General features: G+C 39.4%; 3 protein-coding genes and 2 non-coding genes across 7 annotated transcripts; 3 read left to right on the top strand and 2 right to left on the bottom strand.

The window, feature by feature from the left end:
- The first annotated feature begins 219 nt into the window (after positions 1-219).
- Positions 220-1,775, top strand: LOC129778158 (ranBP-type and C3HC4-type zinc finger-containing protein 1-like). Its single transcript, XM_055784890.1, has 3 exons — positions 220-455; positions 533-1,324; positions 1,391-1,775. Exons 1-3 carry the CDS (start codon positions 447-449, stop codon positions 1,700-1,702), a joined length of 1,113 nt encoding a protein of 370 aa, XP_055640865.1. The 5' UTR covers positions 220-446; the 3' UTR covers positions 1,703-1,775.
- Positions 1,776-9,294: 7,519 nt separating this feature from the next.
- On the bottom strand, positions 9,295-11,929 carry LOC129778105 (uncharacterized). Of its 2 annotated transcripts, none has more exons than XR_008743370.1 (2): positions 11,130-11,258; positions 9,295-11,044 (listed from the first exon to the last, which is right to left on the bottom strand). XR_008743370.1 is itself a non-coding variant. In XM_055784782.1 (2 exons), exons 1-2 carry the CDS (start codon positions 11,847-11,849, stop codon positions 10,692-10,694), a joined length of 369 nt encoding a protein of 122 aa, XP_055640757.1. In that variant the 5' UTR covers positions 11,850-11,929; the 3' UTR covers positions 9,295-10,691. The 2 variants fall into 2 exon arrangements, 1 of the variants encoding a protein (XP_055640757.1); XM_055784782.1 differs by lacking the exon at positions 11,130-11,258 and adding an exon at positions 11,834-11,929.
- A 5,393-nt stretch (positions 11,930-17,322) lies between these two features.
- LOC129777560 (N-glycosylase/DNA lyase) lies at positions 17,323-19,034 on the bottom strand. 2 transcript variants are annotated; one of them, XM_055783907.1, is made up of 4 exons: positions 18,863-19,034; positions 18,340-18,810; positions 17,659-18,284; positions 17,323-17,606 (listed from the first exon to the last, which is right to left on the bottom strand). In XM_055783907.1, exons 1-3 carry the CDS (start codon positions 18,946-18,948, stop codon positions 17,720-17,722), a joined length of 1,122 nt encoding a protein of 373 aa, XP_055639882.1. In that variant the 5' UTR covers positions 18,949-19,034; the 3' UTR covers positions 17,323-17,606; positions 17,659-17,719. The 2 variants fall into 2 exon arrangements, with proteins under 2 accessions (XP_055639882.1, XP_055639881.1); XM_055783906.1 differs by having other exon boundaries at positions 17,323-17,591.
- Positions 19,035-25,843: 6,809 nt separating this feature from the next.
- On the top strand, positions 25,844-25,923 carry Trnal-uag (transfer RNA leucine (anticodon UAG)). The gene has a single exon. It is a non-coding gene; the product is annotated as a tRNA-Leu (tRNA).
- A 469-nt stretch (positions 25,924-26,392) lies between these two features.
- Positions 26,393-26,464, top strand: Trnaa-ugc (transfer RNA alanine (anticodon UGC)). Its single transcript has one exon. It is a non-coding gene; the product is annotated as a tRNA-Ala (tRNA).
- The last annotated feature ends 888 nt before the right edge of the window (positions 26,465-27,352 follow it).

Below are 27,352 nucleotides of genomic sequence, written 5' to 3'. Positions count from 1 at the left end.
TTTGTACCCCAATATGTTCCCGAAAGACGTAATCCTACGTCAATAAACAGTTGTCGTTGAAAATAGTAACCTAGTAACCTTTATGTATATGCTTCCGCCAGCTGGCTCTGCTAATGTGATTCAGGGAATGCTTTGATCATGGTACCGCCACTAGCGCATAATTTGCAGCTTTGTTTTTTGTGCTGGTTCATAACGGCAAACAACCGTGCCGGCGAAACTGTAGTCAATGTTTAGTGTTGTTTGGATTCCATTCATGTAAATAAGTTCAAACTTACGGGATACGTCCGAACGGCAATTCTGACGTTACGTTTTACCTTCCACTCTACTTTCCTTGCTTCTACGCGCCTTGAAACGAAGTAGGCAAGTAGGCATATTGATTTTGCCATTTAGTGAAAAAAATAGCAAGTTCTTCATCGCCGTAAAACTGGAAGTCCTCAGGCGCAACAATGGATAAGGTAAAAGCTTAACGATCTCCCGTATTGATAATTTTACACTTTACACACTCTCTTTTACACTCCCATTTTTATCGAAGCCTGATTGTGACTCAAATTTAGATGTAAACAAGAATCATTACCATGCGTTATTGGACATGGGACAATCTGCTCTGGTTCATAATACAGAACCAGCCGAATGCAATATTTGCGCGATGATGACACCAACATCTGAAGGTGTGATTCTTACTAACTGTTTACATTCGTTCTGCACTGCATGCATGAGATCATCCCTGCTAGAAAGTCCTTCAATACGTTGTCCCTACCCAAAAGGACGATTTGATTGCGTTGGTGTTCTGGAAAAGAGTGAGATTCAAACGTTATTAAGCCCGAGTGAATATGCAGATTTTTCCAAGAATCTCGAGAACGCAACTGCGGATAACAACGGCGAATCAAGAAACGAAGATCTAGATTTGCTTGTTACGCTTACAGATGCCAGTATTGTTCCTAATCAGGTTCCTTTTGAGTGTCCCGTGTGCTTCTTGCGATTTCAGCCATATGAAGGAGTAATCCTACGCGAATGCTTTCACAGTTTCTGCCGAGATTGTTTAATGAATTCCATAAAATATTCAGAAGATGTAGTCGTACGATGTCCTTACCAGGATGTAAACACCGTTTGTAATAACCTGTTAGAAGATCGGGAAATTAAATGTTTGCTCAGTGATGGCGACTACAGTGTTTATCTGGGTAGATCTTTGACGAAAGCAGAAAATTTGGCGGAGAATGCCTTCCATTGTAAGACACCAGATTGCGTCGGCTGGTGCTTGATTGAGAATGATGCTCAGCTCTTCGAGTGTCCCGTTTGTTCTGCTAAAAACTGTCTACGATGCAAGGTGCTATTCCACAGAAATTTGATTTGAATAATTAAAAAATAAAAATATTGTTTCCTCTAAATTCAGGTGATCCACAGCGGAATGAGTTGCGAGGATTACCAGGACATACTCACAGGGAACTTTGAAAATCGACGCTCAGAGGAAGCCATGCAATGTTTGGTTGCCTCTGGAGAGGCAATGCATTGTCCTTTTTGTGGTGTCATAATAATGAAAATAGCCGGTTGTGATTACATTCAATGTGGTGTATGTAAGACCGGTATTTGCTGGGTGACAAGGGGTCCTCGTTGGGGACCTTTGGGAAAAAATGACAACAGCGGAGGTTGTCGATGTGGCGTTGGAGGCAAAAAGTGTCACCCAAGTTGCCAAAATTGTCACTGAACTTCGAAAGCTTGAGATAACATGTTCTCGTTGAATTTGTATACGACCGAAGAATAAAACATCTTTATTGAGGGATCCAACACTTTTATGGATTTTATTCATTGTAATGGTTGAAATGTATGTCGATTATTTCACGAAACACTGAAACCTTTCGGTAGCAAATAATATATTGATTCAGTCAGGTGTATGGCACGATTCTCGCTATCTCACTCTACCTACTGTCACCGCCTATCGCACTATCCCTCTGCTGAAAAAGTTCATCATCGACATCACGATATGTCAGTTTGTGGTAAATTGGTAATTCGCGACGACAGTGGCATTGTGTCGACGTCTGGTGACGACTTCGAATTAGGGCCGTAATTTGATTCCCAAACTCGTCAGTGTGATCTCTATCATATTAGAAGACACGAAGCCGGGTTTAAAATTTTAAAATTTGAATGAAATTTTTCACATCATGTTATTTAATTACTTGAAAAATGTATTTCTGACTTTCATTCAACCATATGGCTATACAATTCCAACATTGTTACTGATTTTTTTCAATATAATATAATGTTATCTTCACAAACAATTTTCGTATGAGACCTTTTCCCCACCTGCAATTCAAGTGTTTTTAATTTAAATAGAATACTAATTTGATATGGAAAAGCTAATTTTCATTCATAATTTTAATTCTGAAAACGTTCATTCCGACTGAAAATCAGCTATTCTTTGGCGCTCCCCTAAACTAGTAAACGAAGCTCAATGCCGTCAACGCGGATCGCTGTTTTGAAGAAAACAAATACTTTTGACGTTTTAGATGTTGGCACCAAAAACATGGCGGGTGTCATACGGCTGCATCAACTAGATCAACTCCAGCTCCGTAATGAGCTGCGTTTTTTTGATTGCGAGCCGATCCGAATCCGCTCACTATGATGAAGCAATACGAATGAACAGCTCATGAGCGGATGGCACATCTCTACGGCACACGCACCGCACCCGCGGTGGAGGACTTCTTCCTTACGCTGGTTGTGATTGCTGCTCTTCTCACTCGCGCAATACAGAGAACCCCGTTAGGGCGACATAACTTCACCAGCTACGAACTGATAACAGTATAATCTCCACTGTATAATAGACGCGAAAAAATTTGCGACCGATGTCTTCAGACTGCGTGAACTGAATCCAGCCGTATGACACCCGCCATGTTTTTGGTGCCAACATCTAAAACGTCAAAAGTATTTGTTTTCTTCAAAACAGCGATCCGCGTTGACGGTAGAGATGTGCCATCCGCTCATGAGCTGTTCCGAAGAATCGACTCTTTGAAGTGAGTTGACGCGGAACAGCTCGCAAAAAAAATCAAACAGCTCTTCAGCTCACTTTGATGATGATGAAGGAGAGAAAAGAGCTGTAGAATTGAAGAGAGTGTGTGAGCTGTAAGATTCAAATGAACTGACCGTCTCTCGCTCTTCGTGTTAAGACATCAGTTTAGTTTCATTTGTCCCTCGTCTTTTCAACTGTTATATTCGCGTTGACGGCATTGAGCTTTGTTTACCAGTTTAGGGGGCGCCAAAAATAATAATTGGCTCTCAGGCAGAATGAACACGTTTTTAAAATTCAAATTATTAATGAAAATTAACTTCTGTGTATCAAATGAGTATTCTATTTCAATGAAAAACACTTTGTTTGCAGGCGGTGCAAAAATCTCATAAGATTTTTTTTTTTGAAGAAAACTTTCTATTGTAATGTAAAGCCTCAGTAAAAATGTCGGAAATGTTGTACTCGCCGAGTCTGTTGTAAATAATAGTCTGGAATACGTGTTTCAAGTAATTAATAATATGGTGTGAAAAATTTCATTTGAATTTTAACATTTTCAAACTGGCTTCGTGGCTATCGAGTTTGGGACCCAAATTGAAAGTCGGCACTGACAACTGAGCTGAAGAGCTGTTCATAAAGAACAGCTCATTTAGATGAGCTGATATGATCAGAGCTGTTCATCATGATGCGCTGATTTGCACACCTCTAGTTGACGGCATTGAGCTTCGTTTACTAGTTTAGGGGAGCGCCAAAGAATAGCTGATTTTCAGTCGGAATGAACGTTTTCAGAATTAAAATTATGAATGAAAATTAGCTTTTCCATATCAAATTAGTATTCTATTTAAATTAAAAACACTTGAATTGCAGGTGGGGAAAAGGTCTCATACGAAAATTGTTTGTGAAGATAACATTATATTATATTGAAAAAAAATCAGTAACAATGTTGGAATTGTATAGCCATATGGTTGAATGAAAGTCAGAAATACATTTTTCAAGTAATTAAATAACATGATGTGAAAATTTTCATTCAAATTTTAAAATTTTAAACCCGGCTTCGTTTCTTCTAATATGATAGAGATCACACTGACGAGTTTGGGAATCAAATTATGGCCCTAATTCGAAGTCGTCACCAGACGTCGACACAATGCCACTGTCGTCGCGAATTACCAATTTACCACAAACTGACATATCGTGATGTCGATGATGAACTTTTTCAGCAGAGGGATAGTGAGATAGGCGGTGACAGTAGGTAGAGTGAGATAGCGAGAATCGTGCCATACACCTGAGTTGATGAGCTGTTGAGCTGTTGAGCTGATGAGCTGTTGAGCTGAAGAGCTGTTGAGCTGATGAGCTGCATAGCTGTGGAGCGCAAAAGCTGCAGAGAGTGTGAATTGCGAGACGCGAAAGGATTTTTCGTCTCCCGCGCTTCATGGCATGACGTCAGTTTGTTTTCGTGTATCCCTCTTCGTACTTTAGCTTTAGCAGAGATGCCAGATAGGAAAAAAAGGTTTTGTTTTGAAGATATTCAATGGTTCGTTACTTCATTAAACTTTTCTTATATGGCCAAACAAAATAATACACATTATTATATGCTTGTAAATAAATTTAATATATTACATTGTAATTTAAACATTACTGTGGAAACACATACATTTATTTCCGCGTGCTGAATCAAAACAATTCAGAAAACCACCCGGCATAAATGTTGATGATTGATACTGGTCCTTTTGTTACCTTTGTGATCGCGAATAATTATTTCTCGTTGCACCTATTAGTGAATTTATTTTTATATCCTCGGATGCAAAAAAAAATCTCGATGGTTTTTTTTAAAAAACGTTGTCTCGGCCAATATTCCTGTAGGCATTCTATTTGGCTACTGCTGGTTTTTCTGTTGTTTATGTTCAGCATATCCTAAGCATCTTCTATGCTGGATTTCAGCATTCAGTATTTGTTGTATATTATATTATTAGAATTCATATCACTTTTAGTTTTTGTACAACTACGAATTAAATTCGTTTAGTTTTTGCTTTCCGTCTATTAAGAAAATGCACACTATGCAATGTCCCATGGTGATTCCGTTTCATAGGCAATTGTGTGGACAACTGCAAAATTCAACTGAGCTGAAGAGCTGTTCCAAATGAGCAGCTCACTTGTATGAACTGAACGGCTCTGAGCCACTCACCATGATGAGCTGATTTGCCCATCTCTAGTGTGCCGTATCATCGCTGTGTGTGCTTTATCATCGTCATCGATTCCATCATCGTGTTGTGGTGCGATATACCGTTGCAGCTGTACCGAGCGATTGCCACGCGGTTCGATTGGGACATCGTTTCATTTTATTCGCATTGGTGGGCGATTTAGGTATAATATATATTAGGTTAAGGAATACAGAAAAGTTATAGGAGGTTGTGTCCAAGATACGACCGCATTGTTGACGTAGAACTACTCGCTTGTTTATACCTTCGGATATTATTCTATAGTGCTGTGAAATTTTAGAAACAACTACTTAGTAGAATAATCTCTGAAATGTTTTTTCATTATACAGGGTTTTCTAACTTTAAATTCCGAAAGTAAATTGAAATAAAACACACTTAGAATTCGAATTTCGATGAAACTTTTATTTCAAATTAAAGTTTGGTTTATGCCATTATGTGTGAAATACAACATCATTCAAATGTCCACCTAGGGCTCCCTCGCGCACCTTGACCCGGTACAGGTAATTTTCGATGACTTTTCGGCACATATGAGGCGGTATAACTTCACGAATGTTGTCTTTCAAATGTTCAAGAATTTGCGGAGAGTTGGCATAGACACGGTCTTTCGCATAACCTCAAAAAAAAAAGTCTAGCGGGTTCAAATCGTATGATCTGGACGGCCAATTGGCATCACCAAAACGCGAAATTATGCGTCCCTCAAATTTCGTTCGCAATATGGCCATGTTCGGTCGTGTTGTGTGGCACGTGGCGCCGTCCTGCTGAAACCACATGCCATCCGTATCCATATCTTCAATTTGTGGCAAAAAAAAAATCGGTTAACATGCGGCCATAGCGCTCACCATTCACAGTTACCGTCTCGCCGTCCTCATTTTCAAAGAAATACGGCCCGATGACTCCACCAGACCATAATGCGCACCAAACAGTGACTTTTGGCGGATGCAATGGCCTCTCAACAATCACGTGTGGATTTTCTGAGCCCCTTATATGGAAATTTTGGGTGTTCACATAGCCACCGAGCTCGAAATGTGCCTCATCGCTGAAGAAAATTTGATGCGAAAATTCAGCATTTTGCTGCTGTTGTTCGTTCACCCAATCGACGTATGCCCGACGCATTCCATGGTCACCACGCTCTAATTTTTGTACCAGTTGGACTTTATATGGTTGTAGGTGCAAGTCCAAATGCAAAATTCGCCACAATGATGTGTTTGACAAGCCCAATTGCTGAGCAAGCCGTGCAATCGAAACATTCGGGTCATCCTACACACTGGTAGCAACAGCAGCAATATTTTCGGCCGAACGCACATTACGATGATGCACAGGTTTCACAATAAATCCGCTACGGATCCAGTTTGTTCGAATTTACGCACTACATTAGCGATTGTGTGCTCTGTAAGCCGTTCATGACGACCAAAATCCGTCCGTAATGCTCGAAAAACATTTGCCGGTTTTTCATCATTTTTATAGTATAATTTAACAAAATTAACACATTGTGCGATGCTAAAACGATCCATATTGTAAAATGGCAGACATTCAACTAACGATATGACGCTTTGGTTGACAGCTATGTCAAACGGTTGTCAGCGCAGGCCTGTATACTTTCGGAAGCCCGAAATGGAAAACTCTGTAGAATCAGTTGACGATAATTGATTGATGATTCATTCTGCCCTCGCAGAACAATACACTAGCTGATCATATGTCGCAATTAATTCCATGTCAATGCATTGAAAATTTACATCGAACGCTATTCCGATGGCCTTTTTCGCAATTGACATAGACTCGGCTACAGCCAATTATATACATGTTGCACCAGCACCCTTATTCCACATTTCATAACTACATCAATATATCTTTGGCACCACAAGAAAACAACAACAATGACAACACATACAAGTATCAAATATCATGCTACATGTTATTTAGTATTGCCTCAGTGGAATTGCACCTCTAGGTATCGTTCGTACAACGTAAAGCCATATATTGGTGGCTTGAAACTACTAGGAATATAAACACTTCTCATCATTTTGCGTTATTCTCAAAAGAAACGATTCTGTTTATATTACTGGCCTCGAAAAAAGTTGCATTACTTTCTCATGCTCGAGATAAGCGCAGCTGCCACCCTTAGTGGAGGAAGTTTTTCTACTGGCAAGCGAAACCTAATCACATACAGCATTCCAGAACGACATTTACTTTCTTAACTCTTTTTGTTAATATCAAGAACCTCGAAAACAGTAGCATTGCTTTATTATGATCAAGATTAGCGCAATCCTAGTTGAAGGCAGTTTTAGGCCTGACACGCGAACCCAAATAACTTATAACATTCCAGTACGACATTCAAGATGCTTGGTATTCCCCAAATAATATTTTGGCGCACAACCTTAATGCCTGCTTCGCCATAACGTCATTTTAATGCATTCATGCAATGTCAAAGGCACCAACGAAGCCCTTATGATGACGAAAAACAGACAATGTTAACTGTTTGGAAAAGACTCAATTATGCCACACAGCTTGTACTCTGTCGTAACACCCATCGATGCGAATTCACTGATGAGTTTGTCAAGAGCGACCGCCTTCACCACCAGCGGGGGGGAGCTTGATTGATTACCTTAGCGAGATCAACTGTTTATACTCTAGGCAAGAATTCCTCTTCATTGTTCCTCTTTTCCTTTGTTCTCGGAGACTTTAAATCCTATGATTTCTCCTTCGTTGCTCGTCGATAAGTTGCTCGTTATTGACAGCTATGTTCGGGAAAGCACACAAATGGATAGAACAAATGTATGGGAAAATGGAATCGCCTGAAGTTTTCATGTATTTTAGCCATTTACAAACCAGGAGATTCTAATGTATAGCATTTTAAAGAAATCTTAGGGAATTTCCGATTCGTTTGGTATCCAAAATCCGCTTCGCGGCAAAAATAGTTATTAATTAACGTTAACTTTATTTCATAAAAACGTGACCTGTTTTCTGATTTGGCCCCCTAATGAAAGACGTAGTTCTACGTTAAAAATTAAAAATTATATTATTTTATATCTGCCATAATGGCAGAAGGAAGTCATGTTGAAATGGAGATTGAAACTACTGTTTCCTCACTAGCTACAACTGGGGCTGGAAAGTCGCTTAAACGCGTTCTCCTCTCAGAAGATGTTTCTTCAGAGAAAGAGTTAATCTCAACATACCCCCTCAAGAAAATTGGCAAACTTTTCCTCTTCGCCCCCTCAATCTCCCGCTCCCGCTTCCGCTCAACTCCCGAACTTGCCTTCCAGCCCTACTGATCCCGCTCCCGCTCAACAATAGACTTCGTCCTCCCCCTCAGTTGTTTCCTCTCCTCTATCCAGACGATGCACCTGGAGCTGGTCCATGGGTTGTTTTTTTCCGGCCCAAACCAAAAGGAAAATCAATTAATGTCATTCAGGTTTCGAAAGATCTGGCAAGATATTATTCCTCCGTGGTCGAAATCTCTAAGGCTAGACCGAACAAACTGCGTGTTGTCGTGAGTGATCGGAAACACGCAAATGCAATTGTGATCGACGAGAGATTCTCCCTAGAGTATCGTGTCTACGTGCCCTCCCATGACGTAGAAATCACCGGGGTGGTAACTGAAACGGGTCTGACGTGCGAAATGATAAAAGTAGGAGTTGGTAAATTCAAAAGACTCCCTTTGGTGGGCGTTAAAGTTTTGAACAGCCGCCAACTTGGTAAAGTATTCCAAGAAGAGGGAAAAAATAAATTCACGCCGTCAGACTCGTTTCGAGTAACTTTTCCTGGTTCCGCTCTCCCTGACTACGTCATGGTGGGCAAATTAAGACTGTCTGTGCGACTCTTTGTGCCAAAGTCCATGACTTGCCAAAAATGCAAGTCAGTTGGTCACACTTCAGATTGTGCCAACAAGGAGCGCTGTGTCACTTGCGAAGAGCAACATGAGAGGAAATCCTGCAGTGCGACTGAGCATAAATGTCCACATTGCGGGGGATCTCCACACTGTAGTATTTCCCTAGGATCTTCGGATTAAACAGGAACTCAGTAGAACGCATCTGGTCACATTACTAGTTAGAACACGAATGAATCTTTTATTGACGAATCCCCTGTAGCTTACATATACGCATATAGCCTACGATTCTCGAAGCTCGATACCAAGGTATATATACATAAGAGAGGTATTACATTTAGCAAGGGTACGATACTACATTCACTTCTTTTTTATTTAATTTTTTTTCGCATTGTCTGGCTAGTTTGTACCGATTGTACATAGTCTCGCATATAACTTGGTTTCTGGATTACACGTTTCGTTCCAGCCGGTTGTTTCTCGATCAAATCCTCCGAATACTGTCCACCTTCGTCGCCTACTGAATCATCTGATTTATCTGGGGCTAATGAATGCTTCGGTTGGATCTGCGTTGACGTCATTAGGAATTCGCTGCAAATGAGAAACATGTCTACGGTACTTCACTCCTGATTCTTCTGCAGACACTAAGACCTCCCCGTCGTTTCTTTTGAGAACTTTGTTACTTTAGACTCGAAATTGGGCGTCAGTTTATTCCTCTTTGTCATTTTCTTAACCAAAACGTAGTCACCTTCGGGAATAGGATATGGCTTAGCATTCCGTCTGTCGTCTGCATACAACTTCCCTTTTTCCTTCACGTATTTATCTCGATCTGCAGTTTCATCGTCGTCATTTCTCGGCTGATAAATCGATGAAGGCGATCGCGTATGTTATAGCCAAGAAGCATTTCCGATGGGGTTTTTTCGTAGTAGAGTGTGGAGATGAGCGATACATAAGTAAATATTTGTTTAATTCTTCAATCCAATCGACATTTGCTGCTTGGCTAATCATCAGCCTCTTCAAAAGAGATCGGTTCTGTCGTTCGACTTCGCCATTTTGTTGCGGCCAGTATGGTGTCGTGCTGATCAGTTTTATATTGTTGCTATCGCAAAACTCACGGAACTCTTCACCGGAAAATTGCGGACCGTTGTCAGCAGTAATCGATAAAGGAAGACCAAAACGGGCGAAAATTGAATTTAGTCGCTTGATAGTTTCGTTGAAATCAGTCTTCGTCATGATCTCTGCCATCGCACTTATTACACAGCTTTCCCTTCGCTGGACACTTGTCGTCTTTAGCGAAATGACCGAAGAACCCGCAACGATGACATTCCATCTGTTTCTGCTCGCTGAATTTCATTCGCTTCTTATAAGATGTTGCTTCAATCTTACAGACATCGTTGACGTGTGATTTCGATTCACCTACGCTCGCAAAAGATTTTTCCTGGTGGGCTACAGTCTCGAAAATCTTTGCAACGCTCAATATCTCCTCAAGACTGGCATCTCCGCGTTTAAGCAAATCACGCCGTAGCACATCAGACTGACAATTCTGGATTATTTGGTCCTTTATATTTTCTTCCATCCTGTCACCGAAACCGCAGCGTTCCGCCTGAAGCCGCAATCTGATGGTGAAAGTGTCAATGCTCTCCCCAGCTAGTTGTTTCATTTATCGCAGTAAATGCCGTTCGTAGGTGGAGTTTTCTTTCGGCAAGAAAAACTTGTTTAACTTAGCTCTGGCTTCTTCATAGGCAGTCATATTTGGAGTGTAATGTTCGATATTCAACAACGGGCCGCGCATATCAGTTCCGGGGGCTTCAGGGAGCGAATCGAATATTTGTTGAACACTCGGTCCGGCGTAGTGCAGCAATAAGTCTTTTTTCCATTCTTCATCTTCGATTCGACTTGCGCGGACCATCGTTTCAAACGATCGCATCCATTTTCGCCACTCGATGCCAACATCATCGGAGTGCGAAGCATAATCAAACGGCCGTAGTTGTAACCCAAGTGTCTGGATCATCTCTGTAAACAAAATCAAAAAAACACATCTTTAACAACTTTGCTCTTTGACTTCACATCAATTAATCAACTGTATCGTTTTACACACTTTCATGGGAATACACCAGGCAATATTTTTTTCCAATGCTATTTTTATTGCGATAAAGCTCTCCAATTTAATTCAAGCAAGCAAACAGTGTTTTTCATAATAAAATATTTCCTATACTGATCAAAGACACTGTCAATTTTCGTGCTGGTTTCGTGTGCTTTTCACCCAGTGCAAAAAAATAATTTCACATGGATTTCATTGTGTACGTCGTCGAGTGTTCACACTAATACTATATCACATTTATTACAACTGCTTTCTTCCGCTAATCACGCCAGCATCTTTTTCAATTTCAATCCTTCATGGAAGAGAACATTTTTCTGATGCCTTTTTTCCAATTCGTTCCGGCCATTTTAAACATTTTATCCACTGCATTTAAGCACCATTTTTCAATCAATTTCTTGCTCTTCGGCAAATCAAACCTTTTGTGTCCTGCATTTAAGCAAAATGATTCAGATAAATATCTTGCTGTTTCGAAAAACCACATTCGATCCACTGCATTTAAGCAACATATTTTCGATATATTTCTTGCTCTCTCGCAAATCGAGCATTTTTCTTGTTTCAATTAAAAAATGCTTCTACATTAAACTGTGCCTTCATGGATGGAACATATTGATGCTGCATCTAAGCCATTATTTCATCTCTATATATTTTTAGCAATGTTTCGTAGATGGTAGATGCCAACTTTTTCCATTTAGATTACTCACCGAATGGGCTCGTCATCCTCGTCGCCAATGTAGTATTTCCCTAGGATCTTCGGATTAAACAGGAACTCAGTAGAACGCATCTGGTCACATTACTAGTTAGAACACGAATGAATCTTTTATTGACGAATCCCCTGTAGCTTACATATACGCATATAGCCTACGATTCTCGAAGCTCGATACCAAGGTATATATACATAAGAGAGGTATTACATTTAGCAAGGGTACGATACTACACACACGAGCTCTCAGCTTGTGAAACTTACAAGATTCGCTGGGAGAAACAGAAGCGCTCTTTGAAAGAACGCTCAAAACGCACTTTTGCGGATATTTTAAGGTAAAAGTGGAAGCTAGCCACAAATGGCTGCCACAATGGCGCTCATTTCTTTCATCTCTCTCCCTCACCCATCGCCCGAAAATCAATAATTTTGCGAGAGAGTGTGAAGAAAATTATCGTTTTCGCACACTTCTCATCAAGTAATATCAACAAAGCTCTAATCGATTACTCACAAGATATTAAATTTTCATCTGCCGTCGCACTGTATAGTGAAAAACGTCGAAAAACTCGAGCAAGTGCTCTGAAAGATAAATTTTCATTTTTCAATCCTCGACAATGGTTTTGGTTGTATTGGTGAAAGCATCGTTATTTTTTCGACACTGATGCCAGACAACATCATCGAAACAGCTATAAAAACCACTCAATAAAATGTTATTCCTGAGTCATAGCGTTTCATGTCATGAAAATCAATAGAATAAAATTGTGTTGATATCAATACAATTATTGTTTTTACGTTTAATGGGTCTATAATGTTAGTTTTAGCAACTTTAACATTGGGTAAAAAAATTGTATTGCAGAGCTCGGAACACTACCACGGCTGCCTATGCTTTCAAAAACAGTAAACGGAAAAGTATTACATTCAATCAAAATGCCTCGGCCACCGAAGAGCGTTAAGGCTCTCCAACGTGAATATGTGAAAACAATACGATCAACGAAGGAAAACATTAAGGAATTATCAACATCGAGTTACTATGCGGAAGAACTTGTTAATACCAAAAGGGCCCCAATTCGCATGTATTATAAATTTGCTTTGCGCTTGCGTATAATCAGAATTTTACTTCATATGCAAATGCACCTTCTATATATATTTATATTTGAAATTGTTCATCGGAACATATCGTTCATACATTTTACTTTAGTATTGAATTGTTACTTTTTTCAAATTTATTCAAAGACTCGTGTCAATGTAGCGCCACACAGTCTGATAAGTGAATTGAACTATTTACGTGTGCTTTGCTCTTCTCTCACAAACACTATTACCCCATTTTTACACGTTGGTTTACCTATACTACTACAATGGCTAGCTTCCACCTTCACCTTGAAGGGCGCTTCTCCACTGGCCCAACAACAACAACCAATCAACACATAAAATGTCTTCGCCACGTTGCCCGTTGACGAAATGGAAGCGGAAACAGCTAACGGGGGCACACCATTCATTTTCCAAAGGAATCCCCGGCGCAAAAATGTGACCACTCCCAAAGTTCAAGGACAAGCCCCTCCTGTTATACCCCCTGTTAGCATGCCTAAAAACTCGAGTGCAGCGGACAAGCAAAACCAGGTTTCTCCTGGTTTCCGTAGAATAATTCACCTTCGAATGGCCCAGCACTCGAGGGGACATCAAAAACCCCAACTTTCCCTGTTTTTCCGTCCAGTTCAACTTCCCAATCGGGATTTATAAAGTTGACTGACCTTGTGGATCAAATCTTCACGTGTTTTAACGTTTCCGACTCCATCAGAACCATTGTCATCTCAATGTTTCCAGTGTTGAAGACAACAAATTAAGCTTTTGGTACAAAAACATTACCACATTGTTGCTTTCCAAAGACAAGGAAAATAACAGGAGGTTGTGTTCAAGACACGACTGCATTGTTGACGTAGAACTGCGCTGTAGTTTAATTCAAGTCGCTTGTTTATAACTGCGGATATTATTTTATAATGCTACGAAAATTATGAAATAGTCATTCTACCAGTTTGGTCGCCCCACACAATTGTGTAGCTCAAAACATTAATGCAATAGCATCAGTTTGATGCAACGATTGCAATGCTAGAGACATCAGCGAGTGAGTAATTTGGTCGCGTCCACAGCTCAGTCCGAAACGAAAACATGTGATGGCGCAAAAAAGGAAGAACAAGCGATGTTCATTGTTTCGTATCTAGAACGATACTGAAGCTTGCCTTTCCTTCCTTTCCTTGTTGAATTAAAGAGACTTCAAACTTCTTCAGTTCATTCGTCTCTAGCCTTCAAAAAGACCCTTGGAAAACTCTACTCTTTCCTAATATTACTCCTTCACCCCCATTGCCTTGAGAAACCTATTCGATCCCTCGCCCTCTCACCCAGCAACGGTGTTGTCCAGTCGGTGTCCTCACGAAGAATGAAGTTTACCTCAGCAAGATCCACTATTTATACTCTAGTCAAATATTCCCCTTCGTTCTTCTTTTTTTTTTTGTTCACGGAGATTTTACATCTTACGATTTCCCCTTCGTTGCTCGTCGGTAAGTTGCTCGTTATTGACAGCTCTGTTCTGGGATTGTAATATATAGCATATCAAACAAATCTTAGGGAATTTCCGATTCGTTTAGTATGTAAGTTGCCAGAATCCGTTTACAGCAAAAATAGTTATTAACGTTAACTTTATTTCACAAAAACGTGACCTGTTTTTTGATTTGGCACCCTTAATGAAAGACGTAGTTCTACGTCAAAAAATATCAAAGTTGTTGTTCGAACGCTTGGCACAAAATGGGTTAACAACATAAAGATGAGTGCTCCATCATATGATACAACTTCGTCGAAGACAGTTTTGACGTCTTTCATTTCTATACCGGGGTGTAAAATCAAAGTTTCAAAAACGAAAGCGTTACGCCGGAGACCGAGATTTTGAGCGTTAATAGCTCCTGAACAATTGATCGAAATGGTATGATAAACACTTCATTCGAAAGATAAAATGTCTACGCGTTCTATACTTGTTACTTTTTGATCCAAAAACTTGTTTCAATAGTCTTAAAATTGCTTTCAAAACAGGCTATTGAAATCACCAATCGGTATATAAGCGAGCGCCGCTCGGAAATCCACTCAGTTCAAATTGAACAGCGATTGGAGTAGTGATCCCCGATTTTTTAAATTAATCGTTCATCAGTTAATCGAATACTTTTCAACAGTTTGTTATTCGATACGATTAATCGCCTCAATTAATCGATTAATCGATTAATCGTCACACTGAGAAGAATAATTAGTTAGATTAATATTTCTCATTTGCTAGAAAGCCATCTTGAATCAAAAAAGTGTTCATTCCGCCTGAAAATCAATAATGATCTTGTACGCTCCACTAAACTCGTAAACGAAGCTCAATTCGCGTGTCGGCATTGAGTTTCGTTTACGAGTTTAGGGGATCGTCAAAGATAATGATTGATATTCAGGATAAAACTGCAGCGACCGTATGTTTTTTTTGGATCGATTAATCGACGTAAATTATTCGTTCGCTTCGATTATTGGTTGCGCAGTATTCGTTCGATTAATAATCGATTTCTTTAGGAAGTATTCGATTAATCGATTAATCGAACGATTATCGGGGATCACTAGATTGGAGCATGTTGTCGCTGTTGTGGTGAAGCTCTTCGTTTATCATGAAAGCGCGGATGAACGGTGTCACCAAGAGCCTGTTTGTGCACCTTAGGCCAGAAGGGAATCCATCAAGAGGAGAGTGATGCCACAAACGGTTCCCCGGGAAGATCTCGAAGCAGCCGCTACACACACACACACACACACACACACAACGGAATTCTTTCCGTTTGGATGCCATTCAGCATCGAGAAAGATCCGGAAAATAATCTGCCGGTTCCTCTGGGAATTTAAAAATACATTCATGTGAAAGAGTTTATTTGAATGTTTTCTATCCATGTAACACTGTGACCAAATATGTTTCAATCAAGTGCTATTAACAGATGGTTATCGAGTTAGCATTAACCATTGGCGGGATTCCAGTATCGAGGAAAATGTGGAAATATCTAATCGTTACTGAAAATAATCTGCCAGTTCCTCTGGGAATTTAAAAATACATTCATGTGAAAGAGTTTATTTTAATGTTTTCTATCCATGTAACACTGTGACCAAATGTGATTCAATCAAGTGCTATTAACAGATGGTTATCGAGTTAGCATTAATCACTGGTGGGCTTCCAGTATCGAGGAAAATGTGGAAATATCTAATCGTTACTGAAAATAATCTGCCAGTTCCTCTGGGAATTTAAAAATACATTCATGTGAAAGAGTTTATTTTAATGTTTTCTATCCATGTAACACTGTGACCAAATGTGATTCAATCAAGTGCTATTAACAGATGGTTATCGAATTAGCATTAATCACTGGTGGACTTCCAGTATCGAGGAAAATGTGGAAATATCTAATCATTACTGAAAATAATCTGCCAGTTCCTCTGGGAATTCAAAATTACATTCATGTAAAAGAGTTTATTTGAATGTTTTCTATCTATGTAACACTGTGACCAAATACATTTGGTTTTGTGATTTTTCAATCAATCGCAATTAACAGGATAGCTTCTGAAGATTATTCTTCCCCATCAGTAGGATATTTCCGTATCTAATATAGTATGCGCCCGCAATCGATTATTGCTCAGTCGCCGAAAGTTCCGAGCTCAGAGAGTTCATTCCTCTCTAGTTTGCCTTCCAAATTGCCATCGTAAACCACGCCTTCTCTCGATTCAATCACGCACAAAAAGCATACTTATGCGATATTCTAGTTGTGAGATGCATTCATTTTTCGTGAGGACATCGACAAGACAACATCGTTGCTGAGGGTGCTGGTCGACGAAGGATCGAGATCTGCCCTGAAACGCAAGCAGTTTGTTTGAACTGTGAGGGAGCACAGAGAAGCCTATCCTTCAGGAGAAGAGAAGGTGACCATCGAAGTAGCCGCTACACACACACATACACGCACGGAATTTTTTCCGTTTGGATGCCATTCAGCATCGAGAAAGATCCGGAAAATAATCTGCCAGTTCCTCTGGGAATTTAAAAATACATTCATGTGAAAGAGTTTATTTGAATGTTTTCTATCCATGTAACACTGTGACCAAATACATTTGGTTTTGTGATTTTTCAATCAATCGCAATTAACAGGATAGCTTCTAAAGATTATTCTTCCCCATCAGTAGGATATTTCCGAATCCAATATTGGATGCATAAAACCTTGTGTCTCCAACGTAACGCTCTCGTTCTCGAAGTCCCCCAAATATTCATTCATTCAGAATGAATTCAGATTCAACTTCAAACAAATGATCTCTAAATCAACGATAGTCCTACGTCGCCCATGCGGTTATACCATAGATATAACCCACTTCCTGTTTTTGTCTAGAGAATAACTTCCCTGAACCAATGTACAATGGAGCAAATGGACGTTTAGTTAATATCGAAACTAGACCTTTTAATTTGTCGAAGTAAAATTTATTCAATATTAGTGTCTTTTTGTACAACTAGATATTCGATATCCAGCAAAGGGTAATTTCTCCAATTTCGCTTCAATTTCATAGTAATTTCTTCCATAACATTGTTCGAAATCAGCTGTCAGCACCTGTGAAACACGTTCTGGGCTATTGGCTAACAACTTGTGCATTTGATGTTATAATTTGGCGGCATCCTGTTTGATTGCCATCAACCTCTTGTATTCCTTTCCAAACTATTATATGGAAAACTGGAATTGGAACAACTAGATGTTATTTCAAATGATGCTTTCAATTAGGAATGATAACAATTATTACCTTCAATGCGATTTTGTAGTTATGTATATAAAATGGCACATATTTTCTAATGATGTACATTTCATAGATCTTTAATACCTGCATCGTTTGTCTTCGACAATGTTCTCTCCTCAGTCTTTCTGAACTGCTTCAAATCGGCACAGAAAAGCACCGTTTGAGCCCAGCCTGACATTGGTCGATAGATCTCACGAAATTTATTCCCGATTTCAACATACATTTTACCGGAAATACTCTTAGTTTTTCCCAAGTGCGGCAGATAGTTTTTTGCGATTTGAAAAACGTGTGTATCTACGGGAATTGCTTGTAGATGGTTTAGAGACATTAGGCAAATACAATCGGCCACTTTGGGGCCGATTCCCGTTAGGGATAGCAATTCTCGGTGAGCATCCTCGTAGTTCAAGTGTTGCAATTTCTGAAACCATTCAAGATCTCCCTTGGCAATGATTTCCTCAGCTGACTTTTGTATATATTTGGCTCGATATCCAAAGCTCAATTTACGAAGATTAGTTTCTACCTCGAGTGCAGCCAATGATGAGACAGTGGGGAAATTAAAATATGCCATTCCATCATATTCGCATATCTTGTCTCCATAGTTTGAGCAAATTTTCTCCACTAAGTTGGATATTCTGAAAAGACATAAATTATCTAATATAATGCGAAATGAACCGGTAGTGCATCCACCTTGATATATTATTATTTTGACTACAGATAAACGAGAACACATTCTCAACTGGGTCCTGATCCAACTGACGCACCGCGTAAAACTGATTAGCATTTTTCTCGAAATGGGTATGACAGGTTGTCCACTGTCGATACAGCTTCGCCAGATCTATATCCAATCGAAAGTAAATTCGAAGCAACTGTTCGTAATACTTCAAAGGGTACAGTAAATTCCTGCAAGTCGTGTATTGATCTGGCTCAGGTGCTTTCAATCGAATTTGGGCTAGATTTGCCTTAGCAGACGTCTTCCGTTTCTTGTTCACGGTAACGGGATGATTTGTTTCGGACATCACATCTTGATTTCCCTCATTGGGATATGGAAGCTCTCCAACAATCCGATATAGCAGATGCGAACTGGTTTGTTTCAGAATCCATACAATATTGGCAAAAACACCAATGAATTCGCCCTGGGCTGAACCATGAGTCTTCCAGCTGTAAAAGAGGAAAACTGTTGGTTGAAAGGATAGCGTGCGTTCGAACGTACCGAAAACTTTGTCCACCCGTAAGCGTAGTTTTTAGCTGAAGCTGAGTATTTGGACAACAGATCTTGTGCCACTGGATGGATGTCATATTAAGCGAGTAACTTAATAATAACAATATACAACTGATAAAAACAAATCACTTAACATTTGTTATTCGTTGCGCGCCATATATATTCCAGGGGTACGACTAAAACGTCAAATCCCTCATATTGCCAGTGTACCCAATATTGCTGCGGTTTACTGACATTTTGGTTCAATCAATTACTGTTGTGTACAACTCGGTGCGGTTATATAGTCGAATAGACTATATAACTCCATGTTAAATGTGAACACCTCCATGTGAAACCGAAATATGAATATCGCTCATGCAGTTAGAATAAAGCAGCGCATTTTTCGATTTCAATCCTCGTAAATGATATGTTGATAAACAAATGACGCCATGTTAAATGTGAACACCTCCATGTGAAACCGAAATATGAATATCGCTCATGCAGTTAGAATAAAGCAGCGCATTTTTCGATTTCAATCCTCGTAAATGATATGTTGATAAACAAATGACGCCATATTGATTTTGATTTCGGGTAGCCTATATTCAATTGATGTCTAACCCCTGATATATTCGCGATGACAGTGCTACAGTGTCGACGTCTGATGGCGACTTTCAATTAGAGACCATAAATTGGGTTCCAAACTATTCTCTATTGAGATGTTTCCACCACTTGCAAAAAAAAGTTTTTCTAATATAAATAGAATACTAATTCGATATGGAAATGTTAATTTTCATTCAAAATTTTAATTTTAAAAACGCGTGTATTGCGCCTGAAAATTAATTATTCTTTGACGCTCTCCTAAACTAGTAAAAGAAGCTCAATGCCGTCAACGCAGATTGTCAAACTTTCAACTAGACTGATCCCCCAAAATGCTCACAGATGGCGCTACTGGTATGGTGAATAGGTGAATAACAAAGGGACAAAGGATTAAGTGCGATTCACATACAAAGTAATGTAACGTCAATTAGATCAAGCAGTAAATTTCACAACTGAGCATTCTGATCATTTTCGGGTGAATTTGATATCGTGACGAATGGCAAATAGCGATCTACAAGGTATGGCTATTAAATAACGAGACTGGTTACGGTTATAGCAGACACTTCAACGCACTATTCGTTTTTCCACCCACCCCCCTAGGGCGCCCTCCAGGCGTGCAGTCTCGTTATTTAATAGCCATACCTCGTAAACGTTAGAGGCGAATGAACTGAAAAGTTTAAAGCCTCTCAAATACAAACAAGGCAGGAAGGATCTAAACGTTACCACAAATGCAGCAGCTGGCACTCCAACGAATGTTTCTAGCAGGGTCCAACATTTTCAAAAACGAAACATGAAAATTCAACTCTCCTCTCAGTCGGTTCGCTTCGAGCAGGACTACTTCCACATCGTTGAATTGGAAAATAATTATCATCTACGACTAGAAACCACAGCAAAGAAAACAAGACTCCTTGAGGGCAACCTTTTGTTGGTTTCCTCAATAAAGTTGATCCTCCCAACTAGTTAGTCAGTTAGTTGGCATAGCATGTACTCAATTAAGCTTGGCTAATTGGCCTTTTTCAAGGATAGAGGCGTCCTGAAAAGTCTGAAGATTTTTAGCACCACACCGATCATTTTAACTAGCATGATATTTAGTTGTCAAAATATAAAAGTTACAAAGGAAATAAACTAGTCATAAAATTTTTTTAAGGGGTTGTATGTAGGACACGACCGCATATTTTCGCGTAGAACTACGTAATTATATTATGCAATTCACTTGTTTACCACTTCGAATATTATTTTAGAATACATCGAAATTTTTGTAATAGATTATGTTCTTCGTTACAAATAAAATTGATGAACGTCCTTTTACGTTTGATATGATGCCTAGGACTACCAACATATATGAACGGAAAAATTGTCAAACGATCATTGCATTTTACATTTCCCTCTGAAATTATTGCACATCTCATGTTTACGTAGTACTCGAACCGCGAAATTTCATTCACCTCTCAGTTAAAAAGTACGTTTTAGGGAAACATATTCTGGTCTGCACAACGACATGCGAGTACAAAAGTACTCAACACCAAAAATACCCCAGACTTGCATGTTTTGACAAAGCGGATTCCCCCAGGCACATTAATTTTGAAGTCCGTGTTAGGGAAACACAGCTCGGTCGGAACAAAAAAACAGGAAGTGGGTTATATCTATGGTATAACCGCAAGGGTGACGTAGGACTATCGTTGATTTAGAGATCATTTGTTTGAAGTTGAATCTGAATTCATTCTGAATGAATGAATATTTGGGGGACTTCGAAAACGAGAGCGTTACGTTGGAGGCAAAAGGTTTTATGCATCCAATATTGGATACGGAATTATCCTACTGATGGGGAAGAATAATCTTCAGAAGCTATCCTGTTTATTGCGATTGATTGAAAAATCACAAAACCAAATGTATTTGGTCACAGTGTTACATGGATAGAAAATATTAAAATAAACTCTTTCACATGAATGTAATTTTAAATTCCCAGAGGAACTGGCAGATTATTTTCAGTAACGATTAGATATTTCCACTTTTTCTCCGATACTGGAAGCTCACCAGTGATTAATGCTAACTCGATAACCATCTGTTAATAGCACTTGATTGAAACATATTTGGTCACAGTGTAACATGGATAGAAAACATTCAAATAAACTCTTTCACATGAATGTATTTTTAAATTCCCAGAGGAACTGGCAGATTATTTTCCGGATCTTTCTCGATGCTAAATGGCATCCAAACGGAAAGAATTCCGCGCGTGTATGTGTGTGTGTAGCGGCTGCTTCGAGATCTTCCCGGGGAACCGTTTGTGGCATCACTATCCTCCTGATGGATTCCCTTCTGGCCTTAGGTGCACAAACATGCTCTTGGTGACACCATTCATCCGCGCTTTCATGATAAACGAAGAGCTTCACCACAACAGCGACAACATGCTCCAATCGCTGTTCAATTTGAACTGAGTGGATTTCCGAGCGGCGCTCTCTTATATACCGATTGGTGATTTCAATAGCCTGTTTTGAAAGCAATTTTAAGACTATTGAAACAAGTTTTTGGATCAGAAAGTAACAAGTATAGAACGCGTAGACATTTTATCTTTCGAATGAAGTGTTTATCATACCATTTCGTTCAGTTGTTTAAGAACTATTAACGCTCAATATCTCGGTCTCCGGCGTAACGCTTTCGTTTTCGAAACTTTGATTTTACACCCCGGTAAAGAAATTCTGATTTGGCACTCTTCCTTCCAAAATTATAAGGTTATTGGAGAATATCGAATAAAATTTCAAGATAAATTCTTGTGAACAAATGATACAACCAGTCATTCTGACCTCTCGGCGATGGACCACTTTTATATACCAGTTTGAATCAGTCGCACGTAAATCGGTCGTTCGAAATGCAAACACGGAGAACAAATATTGCAACATGTGAACGGATACTGTAGAGAGGGTAAGTATTGTCATTTGACTCGTCAGATGGCAACTTATTTCCGATTTTGTTGGCAACATAAAAAATCCTGGGTGGAACTCGATGAAATAATATAAAACGTTGATTTTCATGCCGTGTGATAGAGAGCGCTTGGGTTTTTTTTGCATCACACGGACACGTTGTCGTTGGTTTTTGCCCTCGCTCAGTCAGAGCATTTAAGCCTGGTAAACACGATTTAAATTCTGTAATTTTCTTCAAATTATCGAATGGAAAGCTCGAAAATTCCAATCCATTTTTCGTGCTAGCGTATGCATTAAAAAATGGACTAATTTTGGATAGCAATTAAAAGAAAACTACAAAAGATAATTCAATGGAACAAATTTTCCTTAAATCTTTACGTTTATTAAGCCTACAACAAAAATGATACAAGGCTGTTGATTCGCAACCTTGCTCTGTCAAGCAACTTGATGATTTTTTCATACTGTCAGCTCCACTCCACAGCGAAGGAGCTGAACATCCTGAGGCACTTTGTGTCCGCCAGATATTGCCGACCTGGTATTTACAACATCCTCTCCCTGCCACTCCTTAAGCCGAGAGATCGAAGCAACTGGTCAAACGGTAGAGGGGAATCTGGCCAAAATGAACTTTTTTTTTTGGAAGTGTCAGACGAGACCGGCCGTATCTGAGCAGCAGGCAATCACCCAGAAGGAGTAGCTTGAGGTACTGGTGAAAAACTTCTTTCCGGCGAAAGAAGTGAAAAACTCGTGCTCATAATGAAAGACGAGGCGTACTTGATACGCCAACGAATGGCAGGGGACCGGGCAATTTACGTTGCCCAGATAAACGATGACGTCGAATATATCATCCACATCAAGTTCTCGAAGAAGGCCCTTCTCTGACAGATGAGAAGGGAATATCCAAGTCGGTCTTCTTTCGAGTCACATGGTGAACAGGGAGATATACAGTACGAAGTGCTTGCCGGAAGTTGCGAAGGTGATGTGGTCTTTATGCCGAACCTGGGATCAGCCCATTATGCCAAAAGATCACAGGAGGATGGATCGGCTGGAGATAAATATTGTCGCCCGAAAGGAAACTTTTGGCCGAAGGCCAAAATGGAGAGACAGCTAATCGTAATATTAAAATATATTGATATCGCGGGACATTTTCACTTCTCTGGCCAAATGCGGGACGTTTCGCGGGACGCAATCTTACGCGGGACATTTAGTTGAAATGCAGGGCTGTCCCGCGTAACGCGGGACGTCTGGTCAGTTTATTCAAAAGACAAAATGCTCATGAGTTATAGGCTTGTTAATTTTTTACGGGTGCTTTTGTGCTCGCATGAATTTTTGCACTCCGGAATGTGTGCGGACTACAAAAGCGTTTTGGCTCGGTTATTCAAGATTGGATTGGAATATATCCCTTCATGTTATCAGCTCACTTCACATCTAGGTATACTGTTTGGATAAATGTTGATAACAATTTTCTGCGATAACATCGATTGAACAATATGCATTCAACTTGTTTGTCAAAATCGAAACTGAGTGCCAGAATTTCTTCAAATCAAGCAAATTTGCGGTTCGAGAAGTACGTACAGAGATGCAATAACTTCAGAGGGAAATGTAAAATACATTGATCGTTTAGCAATTCTTCCGTTCACATATTTTGGAAGTCCACGATAAATGAATGAAATGAACAAGGCATTTTGCCATAGGACAGACTCGCAACAAAGAACGTAATCTATCACAATGCATGAATTGACCTAAATTGGGATTTGTTCGCAATGGAATTCGAAAATTGTTTAATTCAATCACTGATTTAATTGAGAATTTTATCAATAAACTCAAATGATTACTACGCTAACGGCCCAATGACAACTAACTCACCGAGTTATCTTGCCAGAGTTAAAGCGGGATATTTTCAATCTTTAATCACCAATCTTTTTCAATCAATTGTCGTATTGTGAATAAATTGTTGAGTGATTTTGTTCGCGACTTCAAATCCAAGTCGAAACTCGATGAAACAGATTGTCGATTTTCATACCGCCTGGTGGAGAGCGCTTATGATTTTTTACATCACACATGTGCAATGTGTGCATGTTGGTTTTTATGTTTTATGTGTAAATTAGAATGATTATCACCATTCGCCGCAATATGGTATTGGATATGGGCAAAATCGCATCGAAATTCGTCCAACAACACTCATTTACAGATAAAACTCACCCTTCTATTCTCCGTTTATGCCTCACTTTATATGAGACAGAAAACATTTACCAAAGTTCATTCTCGATTTGAACGGAAAAATACTGTCTCGGTTCCGCTCATCTGTTCTCAGAGAATTTTGCATTCCCTCACTTGCCTCCCGGAAAGCCGTTAGATGGTGATAGAATCAAATTGGAATCTTTTGCTTGAGCCAGAGAGTGTCTCTGTAAAATCATTCGTTTTTCACTCAAATAGCAATCATTGAGCCTCGATCGCGGCAGTAAAATATAGGTAGATAGTTGAAATCGAGTTGTTTCCTGTGCACTATTGCAATGACATTTTTTGTGTCTAGTATGAAACGATCTAAACCAACGCAAAAGACCATATGAACGCAAGTTATTGGTGAGCGGAAAGGTAGATTCATGTGTACTTGAATGCTGACAAGGAAAAGAGTACAAGGGAAAATAAAATCATACATACACGCAGATTGAGTCTATTTGGATTCACTCGTTAATTTGTTTCGCGCGATCCTTTCAAAGGATTATTCATTCATTGAATGTTGTTTTCCATTCTTTGTTTTGTTATGTTCACTTTCAGTCCCGAATGAAGATGGTCGGGGAGTGAACCATGATCCATCGTGCAATCTCACGATTGCTTGCTGCATTCTTTTCGCTATTCCAAGCAGATACAAGAGTGATTTATAATTAGGTGTGGAGAAATGAGCGAACGAACTGTTCCATACTTGGCTATAACATCAAGAGAAAAATAACGCTTGCGATGTTTGCTTATTATATTCATGCTAGTCGTATTATGCTCGTGAGGGAAATAATGAATAATGACTTAATCATCTTTAGCTGATTCTGAAAACCTCACCACTAAAATAGAGGCGAATATACTTTCAAGTTTCAAGCCTCAAAGAAGGAGAGTATCACCATTAAAACTACTAAACTACTCTACTAAAAAGTTATTTAAAAAATGCATTCAATGCATTCTAAAATAATATCCGAAGTGATAAACAAGCGAATCAAGTGAAATAATTTTGAAATTCTTCGTTAAATATGCGGTCGTGTCCTATACACAACCCCCTATATTTTTTGTACCCTTCGCATTGCAATAGATGTAAGCAAATTTGTTTGTGGAATCATAAACTTATGCACCGCACCGTTTCCGCTTTCCGAGTACTTAAGGCCAAAATGGATTGGATCTCTCACTTATCACCCGTTTCAGTGCTATGACGAAGATTTCCAAAACCATTAGGATACTTTTTTTACTCGCATAATCGAATTATCCTAGTTATAGAGGCAGCGTGGCCGAGTGGTCTAAGGCGCTGGTTTTAGGCACCAGTCAGAAATGGCGTGGGTTCGAATCCCACCGCTGTCAAAAGGCTTTTTTGGTGATATTATTGGAAGTTCATCCGAAAACCTGTACCACCAGATGCTGTGTGGCAATAGAATAGATATCTGCTTCTGCATATGAAAAGTAAATGAAATGTTGTCGGCGACAAAGAGATTGTTGAGATTGGAGCAAAATTAGGGACACGTTTTCTTGTTGTACACATCGAGCGAATCATCTCTTACCTGAAACAGTGCTTTGTTTCGACAGAGGGGATCGCTGAGCAGTTTGCATTGAAAATGTTCGTAGCTATTGTTCGCTATTAGTATTTGATTCAGTCTTCATAGAAGTGCGCAATTAGCTAAGAACAATTAATTTTGTTTATGATTGAAATATTGAGAACAATCCGATGATCAAATCTTTAGAAGTATTTATATTCAAGCGTTATTTTGTGTTTTGTTTATTCACAGATAGTAAATGTTTATGTTTGTCTTTTGACAATGCGATTTACATCTGAGGGGATATAGCTCAGTGGTAGAGCGTTCGCTTTGCATGTGAAAGGCCCCGGGTTCGATCCCCGGTATCTCCAATCTTTTTTAACACGTTCCGTGCCACGGCAATTTTTGAAGATTTTCCATTCAGGCCGCGTGCGGCGTATAAGTTTCACGTTTCAGAGATTGAAAAAAGTCGTTTAGCCCTCATATACTCGCGCATTGGGTCTGACAAGCCAAGAACCAATGAGATACTTGAGTTAACGCGTTGAGCCCCGACCGAAATAGGGGAACGACAATGAACTTTTCGTCTGGACCGTATCGGTCCCAGCGAAACGATAGTGGGCTTTTCTAAATATAATTTTGTAACTTTGTTGTTGCCTTTCCCAATGTCGACACTATCCGAACGAGAGGTCTGCAAAGGTCGGCGCAAAGAAGACGGTCATTGTCAGTGTCAGTCCCAAGGGACTGACGTGGGGCTTAACGTGTTAAATGGCTATTGAAACTGAATGAACATAACGAAAACATATTTTCCAGAGTTTTTTCATTCAATTACAGGACCGACTCGATTATATACAGTCTCCGATTTCTTTTCACTGTATATAATCGGATCCTGTATATAAACGACTCAAAAAAATTTTTTTTTCATTTGTTTTTATACATATGTTTTTCGTTTTCTGAATACAAAAGAAGAATTTATTTTTTCATTAATCCCCTTAAAGTCATAACACACCTTTCTCATATAAAAATACGAATTCATTCAGAAGATGATAGAATCATATTAGATCATATTAGATGATCTTTTACGCATATGTTCGAATTTCAACAATGACAGAGTTATTGAGCTTTTTTCCTCTGTTTCGGGATTTGTTTGCCTTAAACTAGCTCTAATTCAAATATTACGCTACGTAGGACAATTCTGTCGCTTCCATTCGAAAGATGAGAAAATTTAATACAGGATACAGTGGTAAAATTTTCAAATCAGT

Source organism: Toxorhynchites rutilus, chromosome 3 (genome assembly GCF_029784135.1).
Source record: "Toxorhynchites rutilus septentrionalis strain SRP chromosome 3, ASM2978413v1, whole genome shotgun sequence".
Classification (NCBI taxonomy): Eukaryota; Metazoa; Arthropoda; class Insecta; order Diptera; family Culicidae; genus Toxorhynchites; species Toxorhynchites rutilus.
The sequence above is the reverse complement of the archived record's forward strand: the minus strand, read 5'-3'. Positions and strand labels throughout refer to the sequence as shown.

Excerpts from the sequence above, each read along its gene's own strand:
- LOC129778158 (XM_055784890.1), top strand. Across the intron at positions 1,325-1,390 it reads AAAACTGTCTACGATGCAAG|GTGATCCACAGCGGAATGAG; the intron begins GTGCTATTCCAC and ends CTCTAAATTCAG.
- LOC129777560 (XM_055783907.1), bottom strand. The coding sequence starts at position 18,948 with ATGACATCCATCCAGTGGCACAAGATCTGTTGTCCAAATACTCAGCTT. Across the intron at positions 18,811-18,862 it reads ACGGGTGGACAAAGTTTTCG|CTGGAAGACTCATGGTTCAG; the intron begins GTACGTTCGAAC and ends CCTCTTTTACAG. Across the intron at positions 18,285-18,339 it reads CAAAATAATAATATATCAAG|AATATCCAACTTAGTGGAGA; the intron begins GTGGATGCACTA and ends ATGTCTTTTCAG.